The sequence below is a fragment of the Fistularia commersonii genome, chromosome 8 (genome assembly GCF_037954325.1).
Source record: "Fistularia commersonii isolate RoL2024-O1a breed Wild chromosome 8, RoL_Fcom_v1.0, whole genome shotgun sequence".
Taxonomy (NCBI): domain Eukaryota; kingdom Metazoa; phylum Chordata; class Actinopteri; order Syngnathiformes; family Fistulariidae; genus Fistularia; species Fistularia commersonii.
The window spans coordinates 18,153,448-18,180,146 of record NC_141291.1 but is presented as its reverse complement, the minus strand read 5'-3'; the positions used below and the strand labels follow the sequence as shown (position 1 = coordinate 18,180,146).

Here is a 26,699-nt window from a genome sequence, read left to right as displayed (position 1 = left end):
GACGAAAGGCGTGCAGGAAGATTAATTTCCAAGAGGCGTGCCACCTTCTTGCCTTCTCTGACCCCTGGTGAAGACAGGACCAAATAGATAATTCTGCAGGATCTCTGCGCACTCTGCCCTCGACTGTCTCCAAATGAGCAACGGCATTATCTCATTCACACCCCCTTTGCTTTTTCTCTGGGGTGCGCTTTAGTGAGTCTTGTGTCTGAGCAAGAAGACGTGTCAGTCATGAGTACCGCGGAGGATGATAATGAACCAGTCATCAAACATTATCACTGAAGTAAAGCCAGTGGACAGCTCCAGGCCACACACAATGGTGTGCAGATACACCAGAAGAATACGAAGCAGAGGAGATGGTGTGCTTGTTCGCTTCAAGTTATTACCCTCTGATTAGAAATACAGTCAAGATTAAGTTAATGTTAAATTTCCATTAGCTGGTACATAGATGAGCCTACCCCTTAAAAAAACATGTTTTATGTTTTATAGTGGTGGGCAATGGATTGTTTACATTTCTTGTGTAATTCCAGTCGAGCAAACTGCCAAGATAGCGATCCGAATTTTGATTTAAATGTGGTGTCATCCGCAAACATAGCTAGCTCATCAGTATTGCAAAAGAAAATCCCAGGGAAGGACAATCCTTCGATATTAATTTCAAACAAGCTGAAGACCTTCCTGCATTTTATGTAGTAGTGTAACAAAAGTTCACCTGATTAATATCTGGTTTCTTTTTTTTGACTTTACCCTTGCAATATCTTCGCTCAACAAAAAAGTATGCAAATAACCGCAGAGCAAACTTCACCACAGTTTCCATCCAGATGTAAAAGATATAAGACCAAAGAATTCCATGTTTATACTCAGGAAACATGAACTCGGTAGCGGGTAATTTTTCCAATTACTAGATTTCCACCGGAAATACCATCAGAATGATTTAAACTCTTAGATACTGTCAAATAAGTATGTTAAATGCATTCCAATTGACTCTTTGATGTTCTCCTGCAACTAGGGCCGCTCTATCCAGGATTGCATCTTATCTCAACTCTAGTCCTTTTAATTTAATAATATTTTTTGTTTCTTCTTCATCAAAAAAAAAAATTCTTTAAAAATCATTTGTAATTATAACTACATCCGAGCATTTGTCTGTCTTGTGCAGCCATTTCAGCTGCAGTCATCAATCTGTCTTCAGAAGTCTAGTGAAGAATTTAAAATAATTTAATAGAAATAGTGCCTGCCTATAGTCTACTTTATTTGATGCACATATCCATCTGTATACTATATTCATAGTATCCCATCTGTAAATCTCTTGTAAATTGTTCACATACAATACCATAAAAATAATGTTAACATATTTATTATATCTGCACTTTTGTTGCCCCTTACCTATACATGTGTATTGACAATGCAGTTGAATGTAATCTAATCTAATCTAATCTGAGGTACGGGGCTGAATAGCGGCCTCGAGGGATGTTCAGTATAGATCATAAGGATTACTCGGTAAAGACCACCACCTATCTTTATTGTGAAATTAAATCAGTCACCGATGAACTGATGACTTTTCCAACTATTTTCTGCTTTTTTTTCCCCTTAGGTGTTCTAATATTATACTTTTGTCGAATGCCCCTCTGTGCTTACTTGTCCATTCCCCTGAGAGGTCACCATTGTAATTAAGGTTGTTTCTTTTTTCAATTAATGGAATGGTGGAATAAGAGTAAATAGAAGTTGAGGAGACGTTATATATCGATCGGTTAGCCACATGCTTTCAAATCCAATAATAAATCAAAGTCAGTCGTCATCTTTATCATCAGCAACAGCAATTTCTAGTGGTTTCTATTATGCATTACTTATCATGGTTCTATCAAGGACACGAGGGCGGTGCCTCACAGGACTGTTAGCTGATGCCGTGCTTTAAGTCTCAGGGGTTTTTGGCACGAGGTGTTCCTTTGTCAGTTTTGGTTACAGTGTTGGGGAGTAAAATTTGAACTCACCTTCATCTCAGTCATCTTTCCTCATCTTGCCACAGTCCAAACATCAAGGTTCCACTATGCGTGTCAAAACACACCAATATTTGTCTTTTTATTCAAGACAGAACCATTTTAGTATTTACAAGAATCAAAAAGCGTCGTAAAGAATGTACTGCCATGTTGAGGTAAAAGCTGATGGTTGTGTCCACAACATGTCATTTGGTGACAAACACAATATTCACACAAAGATAAAACTGAAAATCAGAGTCTGCTGCTCTCCAGAGGCAGTTCTGGTCAGGTTCTGGTGACATGGTAAGATATAAAGCAAGTTCCAAGGTGTTCATTTGCCATGTTTGTTTATTTCTAAATTTCAAACCAACTATTCACTCCACCATGGTCTATACTGCCTATCCTGCCCAAAGTGTTTCAGGCAATCCTACTTTGCAGAGGGGGAGAGGCGGACAACACCTTGGCCCTGTTGCCGGTAAATCCATTGAACTACATGATTACACCTTCACAAGGGAGAATTACAAAATGACGAACTCTAAACATCCACAAATGAATACTTCTAAATCTGGAGCACTGGTTTTATTTTCCTTGGTTGCTCCCCTCTCCTTTGCATCCTCTTCTCTCACACCACCCAACTTCACATCCTCTTTCACTCCATCCATACATCTCTGGTTTACCTCCAGCCTGGTAAGTCCCACCTAAGCATCCTATATTCACTATCCCTCCTCTGTACATGACCAACCATCTCAATCTGGTTGTATCTTCATGTGCTGTCCCTCTGATGTAGTCATGCATACATACATGCATAAATCTTTCTGTGTAAAGCATTTGTAGAAATGCAAAAGGGTGTTTTAAAAGTGGTCAACTCATAGACTGATTTTCTTGCTTTGCAAGATAGTGAGTGACATTAAATGCATTGTCTTTGTTTGACTGATATTCTAAAAAACATTTGCTATATAATGTCATGAAATGCTATATTATGTGTATTGTGAGAGTATTGTCAGTCAAGCCAGTATCTAGCCAGGCATCCCTTACGTTTTTTTAACAAAAAAGGCAATTTAAGATCGATGTCTGGTCACATTTGACTGTAAATTGGCTTTATGGTCTTAGTGTGAATGATTACATCCTTTCCTAATTTTTTCAGGCCCTGCATGACGGCATAAAGCGTTGTCAGACACACACAGATGGACGCTCACAAGAAAATTGCTTCTTTTTTTAGCTCACTGATAACAATAGGATACATACAATTGACCTGTTTGTTATTGTGTCGCATGCAAACAAAAAAAGCTTGGAAGCAAACCGGGTTGTGGGGCTCCTCCAGTCTACAGCTGTCACTTGATGATTACAGGCTGAGACCTGTACTTGTTGTTTTGTCTGCAGTGAACATCAGCAGTACAACACAGCGTCCCTGGAAACATTCTGAGAGAGAGAGAGCACACTCCTACAACGGCGCAGTTCCTGCACTCACTGATATCCAGTATGTAGATACTCCCTTTTCCAAATTCACAGAAGTCTGTTGCACCGTGGGGGGCAAAGGGTCTGATAAATGGAGACCTAACATCCTTTTGTGGACACGCAAGGAGGCATGGTATATGCAGTATCAGAACATTACTATAGGGAAAAGCAGGTTAATCACCTCAGAGTTCCACTTCTTGGGGTTGTATACAATCTAAAGAAATACCAGTTTTTGGCGCTCTTAAAAATGAAAAGTCCGAATGAAACAGGGAGCTGACCTTCTATCCAGGTCAGATAAGGATTTCAATACTGTTTATGCCCAAGGAAATGTGGCTATCTAGTAGGTTCTTTTAGAAGAAAACATGAGCATTCTGTTGGGTTTGGACAGCCTTGAGATTGGCTTTTAAACTCATTTACTTTTGTCAAAATATAGCCGTGACTGGCAGTGATTGATCTAGTAGTGAGCCCGCCTTGCCTATTTGACTCCAAAGGGGACACAGATACATTCACGCATTCAATCTCTCGTCTGCTTATCTTGCACTCAGGGTCGCACAGAGGTCATACAATCACTCACTCGCCTGGGCAATTTAGGGTCAATGAACCTAGCGCATATTCATTTTTCATATTTCATTTTTCATTATATTTCTTATTCTTCCTCCTTTCTGTTATTATCTATTACTGTTATGTTTTTTTACTTGAAACTCTGGCACAACAATTTCCTTCGGGATTAATAAAGTTGTTCTCATCATCTCATCTCATCAAAATTTTTGGGACTGTGGTATGAAACCTGACAACCCAGATGAAATCCACATGGACATGGAGAGAACATGCAAACTTCACATAGAAATGCCCCCGGTCAGAATCATCCCACGGACCTTCTTGCTATAAGATGGAAGCACTAACCAGTGCATGCACACTCACCAGATGCTTCAGCCAGTATGCAGCAAAACACATTTATAACAAACAACTTCAAAGTATCAGAGACTAGCTTGGACAGTGTGTGAGAAAATGTGATGTGTGAGGGGAAAAGTGGACTAAAGTGGAGTCATAGCTTTGAGGATGGGAGAGGATGGCTTTGCCTCAAAAAGGCTACAACTTTGAAGAAGCACCTTTCTTTATTTAAATTGTAATTTTTGGAATAAATTGAGAAGCAAGGTTGCATACTAAATTTTGAAGATGACATGCAGGATTTACCAATGAAAAGCTGCATTAATGAATGTATGGATTCAGAAAAAAAAACTTCAGTTTTGCATGGATTGGTGGATATTAGCTGCCGACATCATCTCATTTGCCTTAGTGTGCTTGGTATCCTAACGCAATTCTTTTTCAAATTGTATGTAAAACATAACAAACAGTTTGTTCACAACTTGATGCTGGAAATGTTACCCGGTGCAGTTGCCTGCAATTTAAAATGAAAACCTATTCTGACATGCCTGAATCTGAAATCACTTGGTGGTCAGAACAGAAGTCAAAACCATGATTTGTTTTTCATCCTGTATTTTTAAAGCATATGCTACTTATTTTTTGTAATAGAAGGAGCTCCCAGGCACAGCAAACATTCATTTATTTCCTGTCAATGGACTACTGTGTATATTCACTATCTTCCATTCTTCTCACGTCCGGCTAGCAGCTCATATGCAGTGTGATGCACCTCCTATTGATGCTGCTTATACTATAATGACAGTAATCAGACAGAGGGGACCATCACTGCCACACGGGTTTCGATACCGTTTCCCGACTCCTGTAATTATACTGTTATTATCTAAGCAATATTCACCTGGAGTTATGGCAGCAGTTTAAAGCAGTGGAATCTTATATAAAAAAAATGGCAAAGATAAATAATTCCTTAATTAGATATCATGGGTGTTAATCATGGTCACTGATGATTCATTTCAGGTCAAACCACAACGGTAAGTAGAAAGAGCTATTAAGTAGTAGTTATCACTCACTGTAAGAACATGGAAATCTCATCATTAATCCACAAGATGAACTCACTCACTTGTCAGCTAAGTGTTTCTTGTCCTGTATTTCCAAGCAAATGACAGATTCAAGTGAAAGGAAAGATATTAGTGCCACACAAAGACCAAACTAAACTTACATTTGTCATAGCGGAAGCAGAAGTTGCTGCAGCAGCGAGAAAGTGCTTACATCCATCATCAGAGGGCTTGTTTCCTCAGACTAACAATAAGCTTTGACAACCTCCTCTCTCCATGCTTCACACATGAAACATGCAGTGTCACTAATGGCCGATGCTGCCAGACTTATGGTGCTTTGCCTTGTTTTGTTGACACTAATTAGAAGGTGTCATTTTTAATTTGGCCTTCAGTGTGAAGGGTGTAGTAAACCTCCATTATGATTTCATCCCCCCCCCCCCCCCTTTTTTTTTTTACCTGTGATATAAAACAGTCGTATGTGTTTGTGTGTAGGCGTATGCTCAGAGCAGTTCTCATCTTTTATTGTGGCATCTAAGCCCGAAAATTTCCCCAACTTCTTCAGAGTGTATCAGCCTTAAATTCTAATGCAATGTAAAAAAAGGATTCTGAATAAGCACCAACTCCTGGCACACAAACCCTTTAGCTCAACAAAAACAAATAACTTGAAAGAATGCCTTTTGTGTGTTGTGTGCAAGTGTGTGCAAGTGTGTGTGTGTGTATGTACAAAATGAATGATTAAAAGAGTCATATCAAGGGGAGGATGTATTTACAGTATTGTTACAACTTTTGCTGTGGTCACATTGCTCTTCTCAGGCCTTGCCCAATTTTAACAAAAATGGAAGTTTAAAATTCTGGTTTTGATGTGTTTGTATACATAGATGTATACACAGCTAAAATAGCTAGATATATAACTAGACAGACAGACAGACAGACAGACAGACAGACAGACAGATAGACAGATAGACAGATAGACAGATAGACAGATAGATAGATAGATAGATAGATAGATAGATAGACAGATAGATAGATAGATAGATCTAAAGTGTAGGATATGCGGTATAGATAAGCCATGAAAATGAATCAATGATTGAATGAATGAATGAATGATTGAATGAATGAATGGAAGTATTGTATTTTGATGCATTGCAATGTTTAATATATGCCAGTGTATTCGGAATGAATTGTGGTGTGTGCGGGCACTGCAATGTACACAATATGATGAAGACTTTCATGCATTTAAAGTTTATTATAGTCTATGCATTTATTCATCCTTAAAGAGTCATTGTTGTTTTTCATCAAGATGTGGATATTCCAAAAAGGAAGTATAAAATTCTGAGAATGACTTTGGTTTTGCACCTGTTTACTGTTTGACCAGACATTGTGCACATACTAGATCTCTCAAAAATCACATTTGCTTGTTTTTTAATTCACATTTAAATCTCAAACAGATTTTTGAGCCCAACCATAGGTGCAGAAGTGTAACATTTTTGCTTTTAAACTGAATTCAAGCACCTGTGTGATGCCAGGCTGTGTGATGTTAAGCCTCCTCCACTTGATGTTTCCTCCAGATGCACGACATAATACAAGATCATAAAACACAAATTTCTCTCATCATTGCGATCACGAGCAAAGTAACACATGGCCATTAGCAACCACTGCGTAATTGAATGGTAGGTGTCAACCGTATGGGAAAGGTACTATATGCAAATATCTAATTTTCTCACTGCAGCTCCCTAAGAGATGTGTTGTCCACTCTACAATCTACAAAGGTAATATATAAAGGTAATATATAATAAACCATAGCATAAGAAAATCCACACCCTTAGCTCCGGCTTTGGCCGGTTCATCTAAAATAAATGTGGCTTATAATAAAGAACATTAAAGTTTCGAAAGTGGAATCTTGAAAAAAATAATACATGTAGGAATTGCAAAAGCAAACATTCTGACAGTTCGAGGCCAGCTCTCTAAACAAAATACAGATATGAAAAAAAAAATGTTTTTTTTTTAAATATCCAATAACCTGTGAGTGAAAGCTTTATAACTTTCATCTCAGTATAATTCTACCAAATACTTTTGCGTCTCACGTCTTTTTTAGTGTGCGCCAGAAACTTGAGCAATTTGCATGCAGCTTTTGCACCAGCGATATCTCATTTTTCTCAATAGCCAGCAGAGTATTCATTGATTTAATCAGATGCGTGATAGAAACTGAACTGACTCATCGAAGATAACCAGAGGTGGCACTGCAGAAATGCATTTATTAAACATACACACACCGATTTGTTAACCCTCAAATGGGCACCTTCTCTTTAGCTATTTAACAGAGGCTAATCAACAATAAATATAAATTCTGGTGCATTTTTTTTAATCTATAAATAACACAAATTAACGATTTTTGACCTCACATTCACCCAGCACAGACATCATAGAGTAGAGAAACCAATGATGGGATTTTTTTTTCCCTCTAATTTGTTTTGGAAAACTAGAATTGAGGAACATTAATTAGACACTATGCAACTGGGTAAACTCTATCCCACGTAATTACCCTCTGTTGGAAAAGGTTAACAAATCTGCATATGGATACATAATGTTTTTGCTTCTCTCTCATCTGACTCACAGCATGGCTTAGGGAGTGAAGTTTCAGCACCAGACATGGGTGGACAGCTCCACCCTCCCGGAGCAATACACTGATCTGTAATTGATCATCATTACAGACTTTCACTGGACTTATCAGCTTCAGGCACATTTATTCCAGCTTTGTAAAATATATCAAATAACCATTTGTTATGTTGTCATATTTGCCCAAATTTACACTTAAGTCAGGCACTGTTCAGACAGTTACACATACTGAAGGGAAATAGTGCTCACTGTGGGTTGAGAAAAAGAAAAAAAAAAAAACAGTTTCTGTTTCTTTTACTGAGCTTGATGTCAGAATATATTTGTGGATGAAAAACCCTGCAAACGACCAACACTGATCTGTTGTCGAAGGTGATCCTGCAGAAATGGACTTACTAGAAACTCCTCTTGGCCACATTTCGACGTTTTTTTAACATTGAAGGTGCCGCTGCCTCACATTTCTTTTGTTTACTGAACCATGCCGGAGGCATCTAACCCCCCCCCCACACGTCTCTTTTTTCTCTGTGTCTTTAAAATTGTGTATTTTTTCTTTTTTATCAATCCATTAATCCAAATAATATTTTATCAATTATTGATGAATGGATTGACTTTCTCATGCATTAACCTAATATGCTCTTGTCTGGATTGAAACTGCGCCAAATAACCCCTGGAGTACATTCACGTTACATGTCGATTTTTGAATTCCTGTCACTCGATCATTGGCGAGAAAATAAAGTTTAGGAACAGTTTCTCAACAGCTCCTGTCACACCTATCATTTTTGAAGTATACATGGGGGAAATAACTACATTAACTACTCAATATTTACATCATAGAATGTCTAAATCACAGCAGTGATAGATAAATATATACCGATACACGCCTCTCTGTAAAGTCTTCTTATCCAAATTAATTCAATTTAATCAGACCGTTTTAATGCCTCCTGTTTTGGAAGCAGATTTTAAATCCGGTGACTTTTAAATGGAATCCGGCGAGTCAGCCTCTGTGACTGGGTGGCCGCTTCCTGGTAAGAAACTAAGCTGAGCGGGCAAATACGGAGGCAAATCAATAACATTTAACATTTAAAGAAAATATTGGAAAACAATGCCTTTTACTCACCATTGAAGGATAGGAGCCGCAGACTAGAAGGGAAAGGACACGCAACAGCACCCGCATAGTGATGGGCTCGGGGTGCCACTTTTCACCGAGGTCTGGTCTGGTCCTCTCACATGTGGAGCTCCCGTCCGGGTCTCACCTTTCACTGCTGCCCAAACGCAGGAAAAGCGCTCCGGTGGCGGCAAAGCGACCGCACGTTTACCGGCATCACACCCAACGCGCCTCGGTGATCCGGCTGCAGGCAGAGCTACGCAACAAAGTTTTCTGTGGGCAGGAGATATTCTCCAATATTTCACATTGAGGAGACTGCAGGGGAGGCGCACCGAGGATGTGACATCACTATCTATCTATCTATCTATCTATCTATCTATCTATCTATCTATCTATCTATCTATCTTTGCAAAATATGCAAAATCGAATAATACATTTAATACAACATGTGTGTTGATATGAACCCTGTTAAAGGTGCAGATTGAACAATTATCTATAGCAATAAACTACAAAATAAATTAAGAAAAGGCTTTCAAACTTTAAAATGTGAAAGGAGTGAACTTAAGCATAAGAAAATATCAAAATCAAGGGCAGCAAAAAATAAGCAAGAAAATATCAAACATTTTTTACAATAATGAGAAAATAATTTTTAAAAATACCGGCAGGGTTTTATCGGATTTAGTGTCTATGAACCATTAATTCAAACACAGAGACAAAAAAATTCTTGTTTATTCCCAGAATATTCTTCTATGCAATGCAGGAAGGTCTGATACGACTCCGTGTTTGCATTTCTGTGGACTCGCTTTCTCATAGGACGCCTGCATATATAGTTTCCACACACGTAGCACTCGACGATGATGATAGTGATTAACATTAATTGCGTAGAGTAATACGAATTCTAACCAGCCGCATTCGATCAGATGCTCTGCCAAATGTCTCTGGAGTGCGGACGCAGGGGAAAGCCAGAGACTTTTTTTTGAGTAAACAAAATACTCAATATTGCCATCATGCTTGCTAGAATTCAGAGCAGGTTCACTCCCTGGATATGATAGCTCTGCAGCAATAAGAAGAACCATTTTCACCTAGTTTATGTCATTATATATTACTTCAAGATTCCTTGGAAAAAAGGGTGAGCAAAACAGGTTTGACAATGAAAGCACATCTCTGATAAAGAAAAAAACAAAACAAAAAAGAAGGTTTCTTTACTTCCGAAGGAGTCTGTTGCACAAATGAATTTGTCTGGGATTTTTATTAAAATGCAAATTGGGAAACATCATTCATATGTTTTGGATAATATTCTAAATTAACTGGTTTCCTCCCAGGATCCAGTTAAATTTGAGATCCCTGACTCCCCAGACCTGGTGTCAAGTGACCATTAAAATCGCTGCTGAAAAAATCTTTGGTTCTTCAAAATGTCACTCAAGAGCCTTTGTACCAACACACATCTCAATCATGAGGACCCTCCTTTTGTTATTCAAGCAAAGCTTTTAAAATTTTATTTACAAAGGTGCTATTGGGTCTTTATAGCAACACAGAAATAAAAAATGATGCTCAAAAACAGTTGCATAGATTGCCTTTGTCTTAGTTATAGTGTCAGTTCATAACAATGTATAACATAATTTCCCTTGATTCCTGTTGTATTACATTACATTTGTTCATTCGTATTTGTTTATTAGATGCAGACACCAGGGTAGACTTCTTCATTACTTTTTATCAATTTGCTCTGTACATTCATTTTGTTCCATTAAAATAAATTTCATTTGAAAAAAAAAAAAAAATGAAAAAAAAAAAACCCACCACCAACAGCAAAAATGTATTAAAAGAAAAATTATATTTCATTCCAAAAAATTTGCTAAGTCTTTTCATTTTTGATTGCAGATGAAAGTGTTTGAAGACATGTGATATTGAGGTTTGGTCACATTTGGAGTTGCTGATCCTCATCCTGGCCCCTTCACACTCACCTTGGAACACTCCAGAACACTGGAGCGAACAGCTCCAGGGAGAGTTGGAGATCATGGCCTGGTAAAGCCAACAGAATCACATCATCTGCAAAAAGCAGAGACCTTAAGCTGCGGCCACCAAACTGGGTACCCTTGACACCCTGGCTGCGCCTAGAAATTCTGTCCATCAAAGTTGGGAACAGAATGGGTGACAAAGAATGACCCTGGTGGAGTCAAACTCTCACCGGTCTGACTGACAACCGGCAATGCGGACCAAGGTCTGACACCAATCATACAGGGACCGAACAGCCCAAATGACGGGTTTCGGTACCCCAAATTCCCGGAGCACCCCCCACAGGATTGCTCGCAGGACATGGTTGAATGCCATCTCCAGGTCCTCAAAACACATGTAGACTGGTTGACCCTCTTCACCAGCACGCTGAATAGACCCTACCAGGGAGGCTGAGGGGTGTGATCTCCCTGTAGTTAGAGCAAACCCTCTGATCCCCTTTTTTAAAAAGGGGGTTCACCGTCACGGTCTGCAACACTGTCCACGACATCCACGCAATGCGGCAGAGGCGTGTCAGTCAGCATCCAGAGCCCTTGAGGAACCCAAGGCAGACCTCATCCACCCCCCTAGGGCTCTGCAACTGAAGAGCTTCTTGACTGCTTCAGCATCTTCAGCCCCAGAAATATGCGTACCGGCTCCAGAGTCCCCCGGCCCTGCTTCCTCACGAGAAGGCGTTTCAACGGGGTTGAGAAGGTCTCGGAAGTATTCCTGCCACCGATCTGCATCCTCTTGAATAGAGGTCAGCAGTGCCCTGTTCCCATTGCTCTCATCGCTCCCACACTGTGTCCCCATCCTGATCCACTGCATAGTGGAACAGAATCTCCTCAGCGCGCACCAGACGTTGTCCTCCCCGAACTCCTCCCATGCCTGTTTTTGTTCTAGCAACCAGCGAGACCGCATGTCGCTTGGCTTGCTGGGACCTGTCAGCTTCCCCCGGAGCCTCGCAGGGCAGAGAGGCCCGATAGGACACCTTCAGTTTGATGGCATCCCTCACCGCTTGAGTCCACCAGCGGGTTAGAGGGTTGCCGCCCAAACAGGTGCCTAACCGCCTTATGGCCACAGCTCCGGTCTGCCACCTCGACAATGGCAACATTGCCCATTCTGACTCAATGTCCCGTCCCTCCCTCGGGACGTGGTTGTAGTTCTGCAAGAAGTGGGACTTGAAACGTCCTCTGACAGAGGACCCTGCAAGACATTCACAGCAGACCCTCACATTACGTTCGGGTCTGACCGGTATCCTCCCCCACCATCGGAGCCAGCACCAGGTGGTGATCAGCTGACAGCTCCACCCCTCTCTTCACCCGAGTGTCCAAAAAGTATGGCCGCAAGTCCGACCACAAGGTCGATCAAAGAAGTGTGGCTTAAGGTGTGATGGTGCCAAGTGCGCATACGGACACCTTCATGCCTGAACATGGTGCTTGTTATGGACAATCCCTGACGAGCACAGAAGTCTAATAACAAAACAAAGGTCTCTCTCAGATCAGGTGTTACAATAATTTATCCTTTATTAATCCCTGTGAGGAAATTTATTCTCTGCAATTAAGCCATCGTGGATAAACTATAAGCATGTAAGCATGCCATCGACCAGCGCCAGGGGAGCGGTTAGAGGTTTGGTGTCTTACTCAACAACACTTTGGCACACACGGAGGAGTCGGGAATCAAACCAGGAATGTTTGTTTCCAAAGACAATTGCTCTACTGTCTGCACCATGCCGCCCCACATTGGATGTCAAACTGTTGTGCCACACATATCCATAATTGAATTAATCCACCATCTTTAAAACATGATGGCAATGTCTCTATCACCTGAGACAACCACTAACAGGAACCCCACCTGGAAGGAGTAATAGACATAAATCTGCTTTACTATTTGTCTCATACTAGGATGTGTTGATAAAAAAGCACAAAGAATAGTATTTTTGTAAAAATTGCAATTTATAACTTATATTCGGGCTTAGCCGTTGTTCTACAAGCAATGCATGCTGAGTTGATGACATACGTACACTGCTAGTGGTATATGGTAATAATGCCACATCCTGTTGTTTTTGGTTGCAAGAGAATAAAGAATAGAAGAGAATAAAGGAGGGGGAAACTGCTTGTGGACGTACACAACTTCCAAAGGATCGGGCACGATTTTGGAGGAAGCTGATGACGAGTCCCCCGGTCAGTCAACACAGCAGTCCGTAAGTCTATAGTGGACAGGTGATGGCAAAAGGTGGAACTCCCTAAAAAGAGGCCCTCTTTTAGGATAGCAACGCATTCGACGCATGCACACCAGCAACTTTTGACTTGCTTCCCTCGTTGTGTCGTTTACTTTTCACTTTTTTCTTGAGTGATATCCTCCTCGCTCATGTCTCTCTCGGGTTCAAATGGGAAGGGCTGCACATATGATATGTTTTTTTGCACCCAAGGTAAAATGAATGGGACCAAGCCCAAGTCAATCTTGTGACCTCACCACCCAGACAGCGTTGCAATGTAAACAACAATGGCAATTTTTTTTTACTATTTTATACAAACTTAGATATGTTGATATATGTTATAGTTGATTTTATGTCACTCGAACAAATGTTTATCAAATAGGACAAAATGGATATCCCTTGGTAAACAGATATCCCTTTAAAGCAAGTAATTGAAGCTATTAACTAAAGCAAACAAGATACTTAAATTTTCTCTTTGGTCATCCTTGTTTATGATAGAACACATATGGCACAACTTACCTTATTGATACCATGCATGAAGTATAACCCATACATAGTATAATTTTTAATTTCATTATCTCACGAAGGAGTTTTACCCAATGAATGCAAAACAAATATTTGAGCAAAGATTTTCGCTCAACCAGAGGTAAAATATTTCGTTGCAAAGTTGCAACTGACTGCAATCGTGATGCAATGAGTGTCAAACACAAAGCACAACGGCAGTAGAGAGAATGACATGCAACACACCGAAGGTACTTGCTTGCCTTTGTCAAAAAGAAGATGAATTAAAGATGTCAAGGTTACAAGAGATTTAAAATGAATACATGACATCCTGAGATGGTGAGAACTGTGTTTACAGCACATTTACTTCATCATCCAAACACTCATTCGGATTTGTTTTGATTCGTTGGTCAACATTCGAAATTCTTTCTTAAAAAGTCCACTGTGGTACACAGGACAGACATGTCAAAAAATCATTTGTTGTGCGCAACGCTCGCAGTTTTAACAAACAAATGGAATAAAGCAGACAGTCTCACAACCCCGAGAGAAAAGCTACACCAGCCATGATCAGAAAGTGGTTTTAACACACAAGGGCTTTAAGGATGATGAAATGTTTTGTGTTATTACCCATCACTTATGTCGAAAGAATTATGAATTCATGCATCTGCCTCATAAATCCTTCTCAGGCCATCCAGATCATTACATAGAGGTCAGTTATCTAGTTTAGACTTAAATCCCCCCGATGCAGCAAATATTACAGACACACAACACTGACACTACTGACATTAGCTGGTTGCTTATGCACGGTAATCATAAAATATAGAAGAATTAATGTTAGTGGGATGAAAGGCATCAGTCTAATTCAATTTCCCTCTTTCCTTTGATCCGATGATTTTTGATTGAACTTGATAAATAGCCAAGCTTGTTCTTGTGGCAACTAATCTTTGCCCATTAAAATAAAATAAATAAAAAAATAATTATGTGACATTCAAATGTAGTGTGGTTGCTTTGAAAAGCCAATAATGAATAGAGGTGTTATAAAACTGTCTGAAGGTAAGCGGAACCAACACAGCCACCAAATTAATTCACTGGATTGACTGAATGGCTTCTTCTCTTTCTTCTTCTTCTTCATCTCTTTTCGGCTTTTCCCTTCAGGAGTCACCATAGCGAGTCAACCCTCTCTATCTAATCCATCTAACCCTATTCTCTGTATCCTCCACTCTCACACCAACTACCTTCATATCTTATCTTATCTTATCTTATCTTATCTTATCTTATCTAAATTTGAGTCTATGTGTGTCCTGAGAGGAGAAAGAGAAAGGAGAAATTCACAGAGACATTGACTTGTATCTACCAATATATTCACTATCCCTCCTCTGTGCATGACCGAACCATCTCAGTCTGGCGTCTGACCTTCTCTCCAAAACATCTAACATGTGCTGTTCCTCTGATAGACTCATTCCTGATCCTATCCATCCTGGTCACTCCCAAAGAGAACCCTGAGCATCTTCATCTCTGCGACCTCCAGCTCTGCCTCCTGCCTTTTCGTCATTGTTACTGCGTCAAGGCCATTCAGCGTCACTGGTCTCACAGCTGTCCTGTTCACATTTCCTTTCATTCAGACTGATAGTCTTCTATCACATAGTACCCCTGACACTTATAGTACAGAGAAATTATATGACTCACATCCCAATCCTTGATATTTGAAACCAAAATTAAAAGATTGAAAATATCTTTGACATTTTGTTTTATTTCTCCATTTAAGAATCGATCGATATTTATTGTTACATGAACGTATTCATTGCAAGACGTAGAAAACAGGCGGATTTGGGGTAAGTGATGAGCTTTTTCCAAGGTCGAGGGAGGAGAAAGTGGGAAAAACGAAAGGACAGATCGCATGGTAGGAAAAAGAAAGAGCAATAAACTCGGGCTGACAGCTTGCAGCCATTGCCTTTTTTTAAGCCTTTCGCTCAGTGTGAAGCTCTGAATACTCTGAGCTGAACTCGAGCTGAGGCGCTGAAGACTTCACCAGTGACTCCTCGGAAAACTCAGGAGTCAGGAAAAGTACTTCCTTTGATGAAAGTTTCCTCAGTGACACCAATGTCCTTCCGTTTTAAATGCGGGGCTTGGTCAATGCTAGCTTTGTCTTCATTAGATCCTTCAACATGCCTAACACAGTGGTGGACAAAGTAGTTGGCAAAGAGGTTTATTAAATCTATTTTAGGTTTACTTAACAAAAAGGATGAGGGAGGTAAAAGCAGCAGATATAAAACACAAGGTTTAATTTGACTGAACAGTTCTGTGACAGCCAGGACCGTCGAGAATGGAACAATGATTACAACTTCTTCCACTGCAATTGTTACTATTATAACTAATAATAACAATAATAATGATAATGGCACAATTGCATGTGTAGTTTAAAGTCTGGATTCAAATGACGCGGACAATTGATTCACAATAATCCGAAGGAGAGTTTAATTTTTTTTTCTTTCCTTTTTTTTGGCCAAAACACAGTTTTTGATTATCAATTTGTGCCTTTGGAAAGCATTTCAACCGTTTGCATGTAAAGGATATAAGCTTTATCATTCTGATTCTTTTCTGTATGGTTTTCACAACATAGACTATTTGAAGTAGAAGACTTAACAAACTGAGGTGCTGAATACCCATTTCCACACCACTCATCCAGATGTGTCTCCTGAATGATGAGTGTGTCCAAGCTTTTCAGAAAACTCCTTTTCAAGACTTCCACACTTTTGCGTGTTTTTATACATCCGTGTCTGCTTTTCACCTTGATATATTCAAATGGCAATGTGGGTAATTGTCAAAATTGCTTTTTTTTCTGCCTTTTTAGAGCTAGAAGACAAAATTCATTATTCGCTTGAGGTCAGAGGACCAATAAAAATGCACATAAAACTACAGCAGCAGACCAACTGATAATTCTCCTACTTTGAAGCATCTCTACACTCATAAAAAGATCAGCCGCTGCTGCTTCCTGTCAAAGAAGCGTAGACTCAAATGCACTATTATATTGGTATCTTCCACAAAAGGACAATTAAAGACATCGGTATCTGTTTTTTGATCGAGATAGGTACCTGTTTTCAAACTGCACAAAGGAGACGGAGCTGGGAGCCGCCAAGAGGTGCAAGTCTATCAATTTCCCTTATGAAGGAGACGAGTCAGCAATTTTTATAATTCTTTTGTGACCTATAGGGAGACACTGGTATGCTGTGATGGCCGGAAGAAAATGCAAAAGCGGTTAATTTCGGATTCCAAGTGGATGTTTACAACAATTTGAACACAATTATCGAGATATGCATTCAGTCTGTGCGGCGAAATGCGCAGAAAATCATAGACATAACTTGCTAAATAAAGGCAGGTCGGAATAACTGAATCCCTGATGTAAAAGAAAAATACGACATGAATCACTGCTGGCTTAAAATGACTTTTTGAGACATTTGAAGTAAATATATATTCTAGGCCACCCACCTATTATCTTTTTGCCAGCCTATCAAACCTGTGCAGCTGCGTTCTAAGATCATAAAAAATAGCCACGCTTCCATGCTTGGCAATTTTTTTGCAAAGGCCTTGGAAATATGACTGGCTTGGTGGCTCCATGTGGCAATAAATCCAATTTGAGGAGATACTATGGGTTTGCACATTCAAACTTTAAGCCGCTGACTGCAGTTTGTCTCTACAGCACAGGGATAGAAGCAGAGCCTGGTGTCTAAATTCTGTTGCAAACATGTTCCTGGTAAGGCAGATGTAGAGGTAGAAGATAAAGCTTCTCAGTACCACCAGTAATTTTCTTACGTGCAACTTCATTTCAGCAGATCCGTTTCCTGCTCCTGTGCACAGAAACCAGGGCGAGCTATAAATTCATTGCATGAGAGAGAAGAATCAAAAATGAATGAAGAATGACAAAGAAAATTTGTTTTGACTGTACTCCAATTAACAAGATTTTTAAAACTCAATGCAAGATGGGGAATGTTTGATAAATGAGAAAAAAAAGATAACAGTAAGTGTAGCGCCGATGGGGGTTGTGGGCTGAAGTCGACACAAATCAAAAGTAGCATCATGAAAGAGTTGAAGACAGAGGCTTTTTAAAGTGGTTGTTAAAAAAGCATAGAGTTATGCAGGAGAAATTGGTGGGAGAAGCCCCACCCTCACACCACAACGGTCCACCTTATTCCATTAAATGTTACTTTCAGACATGGGTGGGTTTTTGCACTTTGGGCTGTTTAACTTACAGCTAATATAACAGGAGGATGGATCAGACGCTAAACGACCTTCAATCAGAAAGCTGAAAACTTTATTTTTTTCTTTCAAAAAGAAAGGGGGCGGTCAATTTGTTGTAAAGACGAGACTAAACCCTGTAATGATGCCAGTCAGTGGCTGGATCACATCCTACCTCCTGCTTCAATAACATTTCAATCTTTGTCATTCATGGTAGGATTCGGGCTTGAACTGAATATTTTAAGAGTCTGAAAAACTTTTTTAATCATCTGTTTTCATTTAATTCAAACAGAAAGAATTTGGCGTTTCACCCCTAAGTGATATAAAATGTCTTTTCCATCACTATTTTTGCTCTTTTATTTAATCTTCCAATTTTAAATTGATCTTCATTCTATGTTGACTCATATCTCTTACCTATTTATTAATTTTAACCATATAACTGTCCCCTTTTTTTGAATTCAATTAATTCTGCTAATTAAATAGTCTTATTCTAGAGCTTATTTTTACCTTTTCAAATTCCTCTGAGCATTATAAGCGTACCTGGGAAAGCTGTGCTGCGGAAATAACTCTGCCTCGCCTTTATCGATGGAGTTGACACAGCTTGAAAAAAATCTTTCCACAAGGGAAAGCAATTTAAGACAAAACAGAAGTTGGCGTCCCCTCCTGTCTCCCTTCTCTGCAGCCCTCGGTTGGCAAAAGGCAGCCAGAGATTCATCCTTTTAGCACATGGCTTTGCAATGTAGGACCACAGATTTGCAAGTGAGCTCCCACTTGGCTGAGAAGCTGCTAAAGTGTCATAGTTTCCCCTTGCCTCCTGAAAAGAGAAGAAATATTGACTGTAAATAAAAATGCAAACATCGTGAAAACTCAGCACAAATGTCGCGCATGGAATTTTTTGATTTGTCAGCCCTGTATTTGACTGGTGGAAAAATATGTACACTATATGGACTAAAGTATTTGCTCAGCCATCCAAATATTCTGAATCTGGTGTTCCAATCACTTCTGTGGCCACAGGTGTATAAAATCAAGCACCTAGGCATGCAGACGCTTTTTTCAAACATCTGTGAAAGAATTGGTCGCTCTCCGAAGCTCACTGAATTCCAATGTGGAGCTGTGATAGGATGCCACCTGTGCAACAAATCCAGGCATGACATTTGCTCGCTTCTAAATATTCCAGTTAACTGCCAGCTAATATAATAACATGGATGTCTTTGGGAACGACAGCAACTCCACTAAGTGGTAGGACACATAAACTAATGGGGTTGGGTCAGTGGATGCTGAGGCACATACTGCCAAGAGGTCGCCAATTGACTCTGCCGAGTCAATGGCTTCAGACCTATAAACTTCATGTGGCCTTCAGATGAGCTGAAGAACAGTGTGCAGAGAGCTTCTTAGATTGGGTTTCCCCGGCCGGGCAGCTGCATCCAATACACACTTCACCAATTGCAATGCAAAGGGTCGGCTGCAGTGTTGTAAAGCACGCCGACACTGGACTCTAGAACAGTGGAGACATGTTCTCTGGAGTGACCAATCGCGCTTCTCTATCTGGCAATCTGATGGACGAGTCTGGCTTTGGGGGTCGCCAGGAGAACGGTACTTGTCTGACTGCATTGTGCCAAGAGTGAAGTTTGGTGGAGGGGGATTATGGTGTGGTTATTTTTCAGGAGCTGGGCTTGTCCCCTTAGTTCCCGTGAAAGGAACTTCAGCATGCCAAGACATTTGGACAAATCCATGCTCCCATAGACACACTTCTGGACCTTGTGGACAGCCTTCCCAGGAGAGTTGAAGGTGTGGACAAACGTCATGTTGAACTCTATGGATTAGGAATGGGATGTCACTTAAGTTCATTTGTGAGTCAAGGCAAGTGAGCATATACTTTTGGCCAAACGGTGTATATTTACATGTTTGATGGAAATAAATACCACATAAGCCAACAAATCTACTGTTTGTCACACTGAGTGATCACTGGGCCCTGTATTACAATGGAGGATTTTTGGTTCGAGTTCCATGTCATGACAGGGGGGTTCATTGTTCAGCAGAAGATGTCGCCATGGCAACTGATGTTGACCACCGAACCTACTCGAAGGCACATCCACATGTAAATGTGTATAAAATCACAATATACTCTTCAATTTTTCCTTAGAAAATTACCAGGGTTATTTTATTCTCTCTATTGAAACACATCCTCCACCACAAACACCACCACCACCACCATGTCTCACCGTGTTCATTAGTCTTTTTTCCCACCGGCTCAAGTTTCAAGTATTTTTGTTGATGTTTACTCATTTGCACATTGTACGTCTTTCATTGAAGCCTGAAACAGAAAACTATTTAAGCAATAAACCATGACACTTTTTGAGTCACATATTTTTGTTTTGACTTATGTTGGAGACAAAATCCTCATATGCAGAGAAGAACACCAGCTAGAATCAGCCTAATTATAAATACAAGCCATGAATTATTCAACTTTTTCTTAATGTTGCGGAAGCACAATTGTGATTATATTGTCCAGTCGTCTTAATGATGTGACAGGAAAAAGATAGAAAGATATAAAACAAGAGTGACAATTTAAATGTCATGGTTAATCAATATAGTAGATTGACTGATTTCACTATGTGAATTTAGTTGCCTTTTAGCAGTGCTTTTTTTTTTAGCTTTGTCTTATAAACCTCATGCTTGCTCAGGACAACGGCTCGCTCCTCCAGAGCAGTATGAGGTCCAAGACCTCTACATGTCATTGATAAATCATCTGATGCTGACACCACCCCTACTGAGGTGAGTGCTGATAACTAGACTGAGAAATGCAGGGTTCGGTGATCACCCCCATGATACGTCTCAGCTGAGCAAGATCTCGTTCTCATCTGATGCTTTAACGGTAAGTCCCTGATGTAAAGTGTTGGAAAAGGCAGCAATCAAATCACCAGAATGTACTGTCAGGTAACAATGTCTGACAAAATGATCCAGAACTAAAAGAGCCACGGAAGCCATGAGTTTCACAGAGTTTCCAAGTGTTATATTCAAATAAGGAAAAAACAAAACACAACAAAAAAAACTTTTTTCTTGAAATGTGAGGGAGGGATGCAGTGACACACCTAATCATTCTGTGAAAAGTTTTGTTTTTGCAATCACTGCTCAACAGAAAGTTGCACGGTTTTTTTTTATTCTGTATAAACACCTTATGTCTGATATCACTAACACCAGGCCTCTTTTTTTCTGAGGATAGCTGACAGAAGCCTCACTTTTACTGTAATCTGTTAGAATTTGAAATGTGAAACCTCCGTATCCCAATTCAATAAACTTCAAAAACCAGCGGATGAAGGACAATGGTTCTTAAACCTAAATCAGGTTTCATCATTTTTTATTTATAATTTGGTTTTAAATGAATAAGTTATCAGCATTTTTTTCTCTCTCAAACACATACACAAACACAGAGATATGTATGCATACATTTACTCTCAATGCTATTTCCCATCCATATCTCCTGCCTATTCTCAGCTGTACTTCAGAAGTACAGCATCTTCTGAATTTCAAGACATTTACCTTTTCATGTGGCTCAATGTTTTATTCTCAGCCCGAATCACAGTGTTTCCTCTGTTGCAGATAGAAAGGAAAAGCTCAGGCTGTAGTTAAAGCAAAATTAATCTGCTTTTCAAGACACTGCTTTTGAGAGCTGCTTACCAATGAGGTCCACACAACAATTGCCAACCCCAATTATCCGAAGAAAAAATGTTGACATGAAAATACTTAAATTAGGTAAAGATGTCCATTAGATAGGTAATTTCAGTTCTTTTTTTTTGGGGGGGGGGGGGGGGGGGGGGGTGTTATCGTAAAAAATTCTGATGAGAAATGAAAAAAAAAAAAAAAACTTGTTCGTGAAGCTATAACCATTACTTTCAGAATAATTGAGTCTTAATGGAGCGGGCTTTAATAGAGCTAGATCAGACAGTTTAATTTAATGTAATTAAAACCAAGCAGCTCTTCTCCGAGAGGAGACCAATGGGCTTATTTCTATATTGTTTCCAAAGATTGTGTTTGTGAACTGCAGCCTCTGCTATTTGTCAAGTGTAATGGTGTTAGCATGCCTATAAGATTCCTCTGCATTATTTACCACTCCATTACAGGCAATTTGGTGGACAAGGCTATTTGGTTTTTTCGGCCCCCCAGCTCATCTCCATTATTTAACTTTCTTTCCAGCTTTTCATAGTGCCCTGAGGCTTTATCGATATGTTCTCTTATTCAGTCTAACATTCTAACAAGTTCAAATGAATTAGGAAGTTAGTAACACATACTTCTTATTTTCTTTTGTTCGAGACCAAATGGAAGTGAATTCATTTGAGTTTCCAATGGCGCTATATGTAACAAAAAGTTGAGTCTGTAAGAAATATGAGGTACAGATGGAGATTTTATGGGATAAAGTATTTGAATGGGAATTTTCATTACAGACAAACCGCAACCATTTGATTAACATCCACTATGAATACTAGTATTTTTCACCTCAAATTCATAGTTCAATAAGTAATTGAACACAGTCCTCTGATTCTGCACTTTGAGATCCACGGTTCACAGGAACTGTGAGGCAGGGAAATAATGGTTTTTCATTTTAGTGTTACTATCTGTCATTCCCAAAACCACAGAGAACATGTTGTCTTGAAGACAGGGATTGGCCCATCCAGAGTGAGTGTGAAATGGGGTTGAATCTTGGGTTCTACATACAACAAGTACTCACACCTTTGAGCGAGGGCCCTTCCATACGAAGAAGGTCATTGGGCGGGTATTATGATGAGTGAGTGGTCTTTATGGTTCTAGGACAGGGCAAGGTGGAAACAGGCGATCAACTATGGCCTCCCACAATAATGGAGACGATGCAATATTAATAATAAGAAGAAAAGCGGTCTTCATTCTTGGCATGGTGCGGCTCCTGGCCATTGATTTGAAAAAAAATTCAAACCCCGTGCCATCCAATGCCATGTTGGGCTTGATTTGTTTAGTTTTCTATTATTTAATAATTAATAATTTCTTTATTAATTATTTACTTGTCATGAGAAGACAGAAGAAAATTTAAGCTGGTTGCTGGCTGCTGTTACTCAGTTGGGTCAAACTCTTAAGCCAGGCTTTAACCCGTCTGTGTCGCCGCTCTGCCCGGTGCTGTTCGGTCTTCGAACATGGCATGGAATCCTGCCGAGAGCATTTCAGCAACATCTTTACAGGCTCATTTCGTCCTTTCAGTTTTGTTTGAATCATTGCTGAGCTGCATGTAATCATACTCCATTTGAGTATAGTCAAGAACAGTTATGTCTGTCATTTCCTGCAACTATGTGCTCCACTAACAGACACATTTCACAAAATCTATTTGCTTACTTTATCCTCTTTAGCTTCAAAAAATGAACTCACCTCATCTAGGGAAAAAAAAAAATCCGCTTGCTGGAGCTCTGAGTGGGAACCTCAGCTTAATAACTTATATAATTATCTTTAAATTTCCAAACATGTCATGCATTAATTTTGAAAATCAACCAGAAGTAACACTGTCATTATATCTGACTTGGGGTCTTGCTAAATGTGCTGGGTAAATTGACACGCCTTCCATTAAAAACAGGCTTGTCACATATTTCACAAGAGACTAACCAGATTTTTTGTGAAAGTCGCAGCGGCAAATTGGGGACAATCAGGGCACCCGATTGTAACTGCACGATCCGTAACGACAACCCTGTGAGAGAAACTGTAGAATGGGGTGGTGGTGGATCAGGCGGGAAAGAGGCATGCCAGGTTAGAGAATCTTCACTGACACCAAGCAAAAGGAATTCCTTAAGTTTAAAGTTGATCGCTCTCTCGGTCTTATGTTGACACAGAAATGTCATCTAGGTCACATACGCTTTTGTCAAGTTATTGGTTTAGTGGATAAAAGCCTTTTATAGATTTCAAACAGGCTCAGTTCCCCCTCCAAAAATGCCTAGGTAAGAAAACAACTTTGTCTTGGAGACCCTGAGAAATATTCAAAGTAGCTTATCAAAGGGTTAAATAATCACTCATAGATTCAAAAGCTTGAATTATCACTCTGTATACCTCCACCTTATATGCAATCAAATTTAAAAGTCTGCTTCTTACACAAAGTGATTATTTTTGCCAATTACATTTAAATCAAACAGGTGCACTGCTGTCAACCTTGATGGTTCAGTGGTAATTTGAGATGGGCATCAGTCATGACTGCTGGAAGTATTCATACCAAAGAAACTATGAAGGTACAATTTTCACAAATAGCTGGAAAAATGATTTTGTTTCACCAATGCCATTGGCGTGTTTGTCTGTCCGTTGCAACTTTCAATGGGACTCTGCGGCAGAGAGACGGAAGAGTTGGGAGGCGGTGGAAAACTGTGCTTCAAACAGTATCTGTTCATCAAACAGTCAAAGAGAGCTAATGCAGCAACCAAGGCTTTGTTTAAAGCGGTGCACATCTTAGCGAAGCCCAAAAATCCCTTCACTGATGATGGGATGATAAGGAAGGCCATGGCACAAGTGGCAGAAAGGTTATTCAGGGATCAGAAAAGTAAGACAGTAATTTGGTCTACTATCGCTGATGTACACTTGGTGCTATTACTGTTGGAAAGAGTGTGCACTCTGTCTGCAGATGTGGTAAAACAGCTGGACTCAGACATAAGCAGACACAGATGGCCTTCGATATCGAACTATGAGTCTCTATAGTCAAATATTGTTGTGATATTTTATTGTGGAAACCGACATTGTGTAAATGTTCAGCCAAAACAAGCTTATTGGGTTTGCTTGGGTCGAAAAAGCTGTGAGAATAAATGATACAAATATTAGTAGCCCTCAGCCATTTTTATTTTTACAAGTACCTCTCAGAGGGAAAAAACAGTTGGAGACTCTTCACTAGAACTATGCCAAAGATTCCAGTGTGGTGCTTGGCGAGGAAATTATAACGGAGTCTCAGAGGCGTAAATGAGTCAAACTTTAATCTGTTTGCACCAACAAACAACTAACTACTACACTTCCGCGGGTGAATATATACCCAGTTTAAACCCTGTCCCTAGTCCTGTTGGGTGAGAGGCCATGCCCTTTAGAGTCCACCACAGCGCCCCCCCAAAACTTTTAGCACCGGCCTCAAGAACCTAGAATGGCCCATCATATCGGACCTGAAGGGGCGAGCGGTGAGCGCCATGTTGCACAAACCGGGCCAACATGAAACAGGAAACAGTGGTGAACAGGGCCTAGAAACCAAGGGTCGGGGGGCCCGAGAGAACCCCGGTTGGAGCAGATCTCTCAGGCAAAATCTTTCCTGGAATCCTGACAGCCTCGCAAAGAACCAGATCTGTGGGCGATGCGTCAAGGTCGTCCTTCGGGGCTGAGCATGGACCCAACATAACCCACGGTAAATGGTCTCAGCCAAGTTGCTGTCTAAGAGCGCGGCCCATAGTGCTGCCTTGAGGGACCGCTGAACCGTTCGTACAAGCCATTAGCCTGAGGGTGGGATGCCATACGCAGTACTGTAGGCCCCAATGACCCGGCCAGTGCCGACCAAAGAACCAACACAAACAAAGTGATGTTGGACAGGTTGCCGAAATGGGAGACGATGGAAGAAAGAAATGCCCTGGACTGGTCCAAAGTCATCGTGGAAGACAGCAGAACAACCTCTGGCCACCTGATGGTCCGATGGACCATGGTGAGCAGATGCGTAAAACCCTGCGAAGGAGGCAGAGGGTCTACCAGGTCAACATGTGTGTGGTCGAAATGCCTGACTAGAATCGGACTGCCCTAACATGTCGGTTAACCTTAGCATGCTGGCACGCTACACATGCAGCTTCACTCCTTGATATCCCAATGAATGCAAGGATAGACAAACGTAGAACACACCAATTTCACTGAGGCCTGGACACCCGGGTGTGACAGGAAGTGGATAGAGTTGAAAACACGTTGATGCCAGGCCACCGGTACCACTGGGCGGGGACGGCTAGTAGAGATGTCACAGAGGAGAGCAGGGCCACCTTCCTGCACCGCCACCTCCTTCAGCTTGAGGCCCATACGTCGACTTCAGGGCGAGAATATCTGGATCAATGGAAGCCATTGCTGAGAAGTCCATCCCGACGTGCACAGGGCACACAAGCGCCTGCGACAGGCAATCCGCAACAGGATTAGACTTCCCTATCTCATGCCGAATTTCTGTTGTAAACTCTAAAATGGCCACAAGGTGTCGCTGCTGGCGGATGGACCATGTCTCAGCTAAAGTTAACGGCTTGTGATCCATGTACACCGTGAATAAGCGGTCTTCCAGGAGAAAATAGAAATGACTTTATGGCAGATGCAGGGCGAATAACTTTCTGTCAAAATTTCTATACTTATGTTTGCTATTCCGGAGTTTGTGGCTAAAGAACAGAAGAGGTTCTCACGCATCCACGGCCTTAAAGGCAATGTCAGATAGGTCGGTCGTCAATGCTGTGGGAGTCCCGGATGCCGGTTTTGCAAGAAAGGCTGCGTCAGCCAGGGCGCGCATGGCCAGTCAAAAGCCTGAACCCGTTCCGGAGTGCAGTTGACTCTGTTCCCTGTAAAGCGGCTGAAGGACGTGGGTAGCATGAGGGAAGAAATGGTTTTAGAAATTCACCATGCCCAAGAACTCCCACAATACCTGGCAATGGAACTGGCCATGCTGTGAAATGCGATGACCCTGGAAGTCAATC

The 26,699-nt window shown here is 40.6% G+C and overlaps 1 protein-coding gene across 1 annotated transcript in view; it reads right to left on the bottom strand.

The window, feature by feature from the left end:
* Positions 1 to 9,342, bottom strand: part of olfm3a (olfactomedin 3a) — a 28,747-nt gene extending 19,405 nt beyond the window's left edge. Inside the window, exon 1 of the mRNA XM_086150423.1 lies at positions 9,087 to 9,342. Coding sequence (XP_086006549.1) covers positions 9,087 to 9,143 — 57 coding nt within the window. The 5' untranslated portion in view covers positions 9,144 to 9,342. The remainder of the gene's footprint in view (positions 1 to 9,086) is intronic.
* Between the last annotated feature and the right edge of the window lie 17,357 nt (positions 9,343 to 26,699).